This window comes from Alosa alosa, chromosome 2, assembly GCF_017589495.1.
Source record: "Alosa alosa isolate M-15738 ecotype Scorff River chromosome 2, AALO_Geno_1.1, whole genome shotgun sequence".
NCBI classification, from domain to species: domain Eukaryota; kingdom Metazoa; phylum Chordata; class Actinopteri; order Clupeiformes; family Clupeidae; genus Alosa; species Alosa alosa.
In genome coordinates, this window is record NC_063190.1 from 11089757 (window position 1) to 11097830 (window position 8074).

At 41.3% G+C, this 8074-nt stretch overlaps 1 protein-coding gene across 1 annotated transcript; it reads left to right on the plus strand.

The window, feature by feature from the left end:
• Positions 1-1556: 1556 nt before the first annotated feature.
• On the plus strand, positions 1557-5149 carry LOC125290226 (intelectin-like). The gene is made up of 7 exons (XM_048237138.1): positions 1557-2916; positions 3128-3265; positions 3367-3614; positions 3785-3943; positions 4031-4151; positions 4317-4420; positions 4775-5149. Exons 1-7 carry the CDS (start codon positions 2739-2741, stop codon positions 4922-4924), a joined length of 1098 nt encoding a protein of 365 aa, XP_048093095.1. The 5' UTR covers positions 1557-2738; the 3' UTR covers positions 4925-5149.
• Positions 5150-8074: the final 2925 nt, after the last annotated feature.

The window sequence follows — 8074 nt, forward strand, 5'->3', positions numbered from 1 at the left end:
TGATGAAAATCAAATAATGAGACACAAATATTTCTTTTCTTGATATAAAGCCTGACATAAGCCATATGCAAATATTCACATCATACTCCCAGATATGGGTACGTCCTGAAAAAGGAAGAGCATGTAGGCTATAGGCTATGGCCATTACAATGACCAATATATTATCTTAAATGAACTAACTGAATAACACAGGTGACCACTTCTGCATAATTTCATGGAGTGCTGAAATGTACACACATTTTTGACCATTTCGGAACTGTGAAATGTAGCATATATGTTTTGTGGTTGTGAACTTATTGCAATATCACCATCCACCTGTGTGTGCATGTTATAATTCTGAAGTGCAAAATAGTTTAGGCTACAGCCCAAATATTTCCATAAAAAAGCAAGTCTGACCTATGAATGTATTTTGAAAGTGCACCCGATTGATGCATTTAAAAGTTAAAATATACAAACATTTATTAGGTTCAGGCGGAGGTCCTAGTAGTAGATCCCTTTGATACCAATGTTAATTTAACTCTGGGACCCTGGTCCCTACACCTGAAAACCAAAAAAAAAAATCCTATGTAGCATACGCAGCAAAATTCAAATCTCACTCCAAGGTTTTTTGAAAAGTTGGCAGCCCTGCTGATATTGCAGATGAGAATGTATTATGAGAACATGCAACATTCTTAGCCCTGATCACCAGTTCAGCAGTAGCATATTTTAAGTGGAACTACTACTAATACAAGGTAACATTACCCTAAGGACCACACCATTTTGTTGAACTTTTCTGCAAAGACTGCTAGTGGCTATTTCTCAAAGTCAAGGTGGGATCCTTCAAGACTGCTATTTAAATTCTACCGAAGTCCTTTGTTTTTGCCGAATTTTTGAGGATGCGTACATGTATTCTGTGCGTACTCGGAACACCCACAATCCTGTGCGAACATTTATGGAGGATTTGTTGTAAGGGTCCTGTCGTGTTTTGTTTTCCCCTTTTAGTGTTCATGTCTTCATCTCTTGTTTACTTCCTGTGTCCTGTTCCATGTGTTTCTTTGTTTGTTTTGCCATGTGTTTCTGTTCCCTGTGCCCGTGTCTCCGCCCCTCACCTGATCCGCGTTAGTCTGTTAATTATGGTTTCCACCTGTCTTGTTTTACCTTGTTCCTTGTCCACCTGAGCCTTGTTAAATCCCTGTGTATATAAACCCCTAGTTTCATTATGTTCCTTCTGTGTCATTGTTGTAAGATTCCTGCGCTGCACTCTGTAACTAAAGTCAGTAAATCTACTCTTGGTGTGTTGTCCTGCTTTTGGGTCAATTCAAGTAGCAGCCCGTAACAGTCCGTGACAGAATGACACAGCCAAACATAGACCCAGCGGGCATTTATCAGTTTTTGAAATTTGATTTCAATTCTAATGTTCCTTGGGAGCAGTTCTGGGTGGACGATGAGGACGTCTGGTCCACCGAAAACGACGACGACTGGTCCACTGAGGAGTGGTCAACAGACCATGAAGGTTTCCCTGAGCACCTCTCTGATCCTGATCCTGATACAGGAGGCCATTTCTACCTCTGGGTTTTCTGTCCCTGTTTCGGTGCCTTTCCAAGCCTTGTCTCCTCCAATGGCCAGCCCTTTGTGTCCTTCAGTGCCAGCCCCACAGTACGCTCCTCCAGTGACGCTTCCATGCTCTGTCCCGGCTCCTCGCCTCCCTCCAGTCCAGAGTTCAACTCACGCTCTGACTCCAGTCCCGATTCCCGCTCCAGCCCCGATTCCGGCTCCAGGCCCTAGTCAGACTCCTGCACCGGCTCAAGCTCCAGTACCGACTTTGGCTCCAGTTCCAGCTCCTGCTCCGGCTCTGGCTCCGACTCCAGCACCTGATCCTGCTCCCGATCCAGCTCCAGCTCTGACTCAGGCTTTCAACCCTGATCCTGCTCCAGCTCTGACTCAGGCTTTTGACCCTGATCCTGCTCCGACTCAGGCTCCGGATCCTGATCCAGCTCCGACACAGGCTCGGGCTCTGACCGATCGTCCATCGCGCCACCCGCCTGAACCGCCGTCCCTGACCGGCCGCCTGCCTGAACCGCCGTCCCTGACCGCCGCCCGCCTGAACCGTCGTCCCTGAGCGTCTGGAATCCGGCCCTTTGAGGGGGGGTAATGTAAGGGTCCTGTCGTGTTTTGTTTTCCCCGTTTAGTGTTCATGTCTTCATCTCGTTTACTTCCTGTGTCCTGTTCCATGTGTTTCTGTTCCCTGTGCCCGTGTCTCCGCCCCTCACCTGATCCGCGTTAGTCTGTTAATTATGGTTTCCACCTGTCTTGTTTTACCTTGTTCCTTGTCCACCTGAGCCTTGTTAAATCCCTGTGTATATAAACCCCTAGTTTCGTTATGTTCCTTCTGTGTCATTGTTGTTTCCTGTGCTGCACTCTGTAACTAAAGTCAGTAAATCTACTCTTGGTGTGTTGTCCTGCTTTTGGGTCAATTCAAGTAGCAGTCTGTGACATTTGTTCTGTTCTAAACAAGGCAGTTTGCAATTTAAATGTAAAGGGGAGGGCACTGTAATATGAAACCATAACAATGAATGAGAATCTGAAAATGTACATGAAAGGAAAGGAGTTATAAGGTCTTGGCGTCTAGAAAACAAAAACAGCCCTTGGCACCAGTTCAAGGTAGGCGGAAAGAGTCTAGCAATTCCAAAAGCAACTGCTTAAAAAAATGACTTCCCTTTTAAAACCAAACTAAATGGATCACCACCAAGGCATTATAAATGCTTCCCTTTGGTGAAGATCAGTTGATTCATCCTTGCTCTCTAAAAACAGGGGTGAACAGTACTGTGGTGAAACATTTTGGTCTCAGATCACTTATTTTCCAATCAAACATGTTACGAGGTATTCTTCTGTTGGCATGTCTTGCACTGACATCACAGCCTATGGAGTGTCGACCAGGTAAGCATACTAGAGACCTTAAAATCTTGTGTTGGTGTTGATATCTAGAAAAAGAAATGAGGCTCATTGTATGTAGCATTTGTATGTTCCAGTTTCTATGTATCAATACAGAAGTCCTGTATAATAATAATAATAATAATAATAATAATAATAATACAAAACTATATTTCTCAAAATATATCAGTTAAAGATTTCGTTTCCATTTCTACAGGGGGTGATGTTCATGTTGTTGATCCCCGTGGTATCAATGCGACCAATGACAATTACGAGGTGGAGAAAATTCTACGCAGATTTAGAGTTGTTGAACGTAGCTGCAAGGAAATCCAACAGAACTATGGTATTCATGAAGGTGAGCCCCTATGTCCCTATCTTTATCTGATAATTAAACAAAAAGTGTTTCCATTTTCCCCCCAATTATTTTATAATTGATCATGAATGATTTCATTTTAGATGGTCTGTATTACCTCACCACCTCCAGTGGGGTCGTGTACCAGACCTACTGTGACATGACCACAGCAGGTGGTGGATGGACACTGGTAGCCAGTGTGCACGAGAACAACATGTATGGGAAATGCACTGTGGGGGACCGATGGTCCAGTGAGCAGGGAAGCAATCCCAACCGCCCTGATGGAGAGGGTACATGGGCCAACATGAACACCTTTGGGACTGCAGAGGGTGCAACATGTGATGACTACAAGGTAAAATCCCATTTACTTTCAGAAGATAGAAAAACTGAGGAAGCAAAAGAATAATAACTAATAATGAGGCTTATGAGTTAATGAGATTACTTAAACCTTACTGTACCTATACCTTGATACAATTGAATGTTTGAAATTAACATTGAAATTGAGTTCCTTATCTTCCACAGAATCCTGGTTATTATGATATTGTAGGGGAGGATGTGTCTGTTTGGCATGTGCGTAACAATGTTCCACTACAACACTGGGCAATTGCTGCCATCCTACGATACCACACAGAGACAAGATTTCTCACACTCAATGGAGGAAACCTCTACCAACTCTACCAGGTACATGGAGCATCAAAGGTGATCACATACACACAATAAGTAATGTACAGTGCTTTACCATAAATGTATTTATATCACGATTTTTAGCGCTACCCAGTGAGGTATAATGTTGGAGCGTGTAGGACTGACACTGGACCATCCATTCCTGTGGTGTACGATTATGGAAATGCTGAGACCACAACCGAATTATATGGCCCAGATGCTAAAAGTATGTTAATTTAAAGCATTTTATTATAGCAATTGATTACATTTCATAATGCCAAACTAACAGCCCACTTCTAACATTCCTCTCAAATAAATGCAACTTCTACAATATAGAAATTCTCAAATTAGCATAAACACGCTGGAATGAGTTCTTCTTTTACTTTCCCAGATGAATTCACTCCTGGCTACGTCACCTTCAGAGTGTTCAACCATGAGAGGGCAGCCATGGCCATGTGTTCTGGAGTCAGACCCACTGGGTGCAACACTGAACATGTAAGGATGACCACAGCACAACTTCTCCTGACATTTCTTTTTAATATTTTAATTTTTATAATAACTCAGTAGGGACTCAGTAGGGACTTGATATTGTCTAGTTGAAAGAACTAAACACCATTGAAGAATACCATGGTGAGATGATGGCTTATTTGTATATCACAATAGAAATATGAAAGAAATTATATTCATAATAGAAATATCATGATATCCACAACATAATATCACAGTACACACTTGTCTTCAGGAGATTGAGTATTTTAAGACTAGTATGCAGTAATGAGTGTTTTAGACTGTCATCAAGTACAATTTTTGAAAGAATGTGTAACATGATCAAATCACTTCCTCTGACAGTTTTGCATTGGTGGTGGGGGACACTTCCCCGAAGGTGCTCCTCGTCAGTGTGGGGACTTCACAAGCTTTGACTGGAATGGTTATGCAGGAGGGCACTGGAGTGCATCCAGAGAGATGACTGAAGCTGCTGTGCTGCTCTTCTACCGCTGAATCTATTAGATGAACTGTGCAGAAGCTCTATTTTGTGATTCTGTATATTTTCAATATCAGGTTTCTGGTTGTCCTACATTTTATTGGTGAGGTTTACTTTAGGGTTAAGCTTTATATTGACTCCTGTCCTATATAATGTCTCTACATAGCAGAAGATCTTTGCTTTCACCTGTCTATAAACAGAACGCATATTAAAATGTATCTACTTGCTAAGTAGTTACTCTACTAAGATGTGAAATATATTTTATCAATTTTCTGTTTAGCATTTCTATACAATCAATGATTGTATTTTGAGATGAAATGTTAGGAAATTGGGAATTAATTTCAATCAATGTGATGTAAGAAAAAATAGGAAAGGTTTTCTCCTCTTTGGATTGATAAAGCAAAGTGGTTTATTCCATTGCAAAATGGTAGAAAGGTTCACAAAGATTCAACCTATGCCTGCCCTCGGCATATTCTCTGGAGTTCTCTCTCCTGTCTGGGTGAACTACTTGTCCAGTCAGTGTGAACTACAAAAAGTTACCAACTCAAGTCATTATATGCTGGTCTCAATGCAAATTAATCTGGCTTCTACCCAGATAGCCTTTTGTCGTATGTGTGTATGTATGTGTGTGTGTGTGTGTGTGTGTATTTCAATGGCTTACCACCAAAACCCATTCCTCACCTGGCACCAAACCGTCTGGCCTGCCATCAGAACATCATAACTTTATCTTGGTTGGAGAAATTATATCACTCATACAATTCGGCAGGATTAATTTCTTCTCAAAAATATTGATTAAATCAATTCAATTTATCCAGAATCATGTCCCATAATAGGTTACTTGTGGAAACATATTGCTCATACTTCCTTTTATACTTCTGACCTTATCATCCTGAGGTATACAGTTACAGCCACAGTTTTTGTCCTATTTGTGACCATTTGTGCTTCTCTGTAATAAGGCACAAGTGGTTTCACTAGGGAAAGCTTGCTGACGAGGCTTCAGAGAGGGAGCGGTTTTCTTCTCGGGGCTCTGCAGTTCGTCCAGAAAGAGTTTCTTCCAACATGACATTCTAGCTGGTGCTTCCTTGTTTCTGTGAGAACCTAATTAAGCACAAATGCACAAAACCATAAGCATAATTGCCTTACAGTTTCAAAATATTACACAAATCAAATAGTATCAAGTGAGGCAGCAGGCAGTTGTGAAATATGAAACAGGCCTACTCAGGCATGAATAAGTTTTAAATTGAGTGGGCAGCCGTGGCCTACTGGTTAGGGCATGAAAGTAATTGTGGTGAATAATTAAGAAAACAGCAAGCACACTTATTGTTCTTCTTAAGTTTTCTTATTCCTGTAAGCCCGATTTTTGGCCAGCTCCTGTTCCAAGAGCTTTTGAGATATCGCCACCGGTCCAACTCTGGAACGTCCGGCCGGAACCAGTGTAGTATGGAAATTGAAAATTATGTCACTGACCCTTGTCATTCTTCCGCCATATTGGATTGAATAGAAAGTGAAACTAGTTTCACAGGTCACAAATTTGGTCCGAACTTCACCGAAATACATGATCCTTGGACCAAGCCTCACAAAAGTTACAGAAAGGATTTTTGATTTTCAGAAGCGTTTGCCTGTCGCAGCCAAACAAAATCGGCGGCGAAGCTCTGAAACAGGAAGTCGTCCGTATCTCAGGAACACTGTCACATATCGATACCAAATTTTGTATATTAACTCGGGACTCCAATGTGAGGGTGCATAAGCTAAAAAAAAAGAAATATTCCAAAAGTTTCCAGCATTTGGCAAACCACCCACCCATCTTTGGTAACTGCCACCTTTCACCTCCGCAGTTGCACCTCTATCACAATGCCTTCCAAGTATGCACAATGTCTCTGGCCAGCCACAATGTCTCTGGGCAGCCCTGCCCAATCATGAATTCCTTGCTCAGCCATGGGATAGTATGGACTTACAAACTGAAATGGCAAGGAGAACATTAGTAGTACAGTTATTTTCACATTGACGGTATTCAAATAAAATTTTTCATTATTGTTAAATATCATGATGGGAGAGTATTATTAAAAATGTTACAAGTATGCAAATGCATATGTTTACGGGCATTTAGGTTTTACTGTGTTATTTTGTTGTAAAGACATGCAAGGCATTCTGGGCCGTAATGAACAGTGGTCGGCAGCACTTCATGGGCTACGTATTAATATGAATAGATGTTTCTGTAAACCTAGGGACAATAAACAGCTAACTCTGTTACAAAAACGAGCTGGTAATCGCTCATTGAAGAGGGAACTATGATAAAAAGATTGTTTTCCTAAAAGCATGGAGTTGACGAAAGAATAAGCAAGCAATGTCACGTTAAAGGAGAATTCCGGTGTGATATTGACCTAAAGTGTGTTGAAACATGATACCGAAAGTGTGAACGTATGTCTCATAGCCCATCTTGGCTTGTCCCCTGCACTCCAAAATCTGGCTTAGTTAGCGATGCTACCAACAGCTTTTTCAATGGTGGTGCTTCGCATCGGGCTAGCCATGCAAATAAATCACTGTTTTACACCATTTACGAGGCTCAATGTATCTCCACACTTCATTGGTAGACTTCCGAGGGCCCTGACATTTAAAAACGAGACATTGAGAACTTTGAAAAAGCACTGGTAGTTTACTTACAAGGCGATTTATACAGACAGTATCTTCACAAAGTTTAGCGTTTGCAGCCATCTTGAATTTAGTCCGCGATAAATCGGCGGAGTAGAATGAACAGGTATGATAAGGGATCAGATTCCAAAAATAATTCCGTGGAAATGCATGGATTCCAAGACTGGAATGGATTCCAAGACTGGAATCCATGCATTTCCACGGAATTATTTTTGGAATCTGATCCCCTTATCATACCTGTTAATTCTTACTTTTTATTATTACAGTGCATGCAAATGCACTGTATTGTTATTCCTTAGACTTCTTCCGACTTATTACAGTGCATGCAAATGCACTGTATTGTTATTCCACGGGCTTCTTCCGACTTATTATTATTCTTCCAGGCCCTAATTTGGCTTGAACCGCTTATCGTAGAAACTTGATTCAAACTTCGACACGTAGCTCTTGCTGCAAATTTTCGTTCAATGACTTTTCATATTTCTACGACTTTTACTTTTTGAGATATTAAATACAAACTA

Bases quoted from the DNA above. Each gene is read 5' to 3' on its own strand.
- LOC125290226 (XM_048237138.1), top strand. From the start codon at position 2,739: ATGCTTCCCTTTGGTGAAGATCAGTTGATTCATCCTTGCTCTCTAAAA. The intron at 3,944-4,030 runs GTACATGGAGCA...CACGATTTTTAG, and splicing joins ACCTCTACCAACTCTACCAG to CGCTACCCAGTGAGGTATAA. The intron at 4,421-4,774 runs GTAAGGATGACC...TTCCTCTGACAG, and splicing joins CTGGGTGCAACACTGAACAT to TTTTGCATTGGTGGTGGGGG.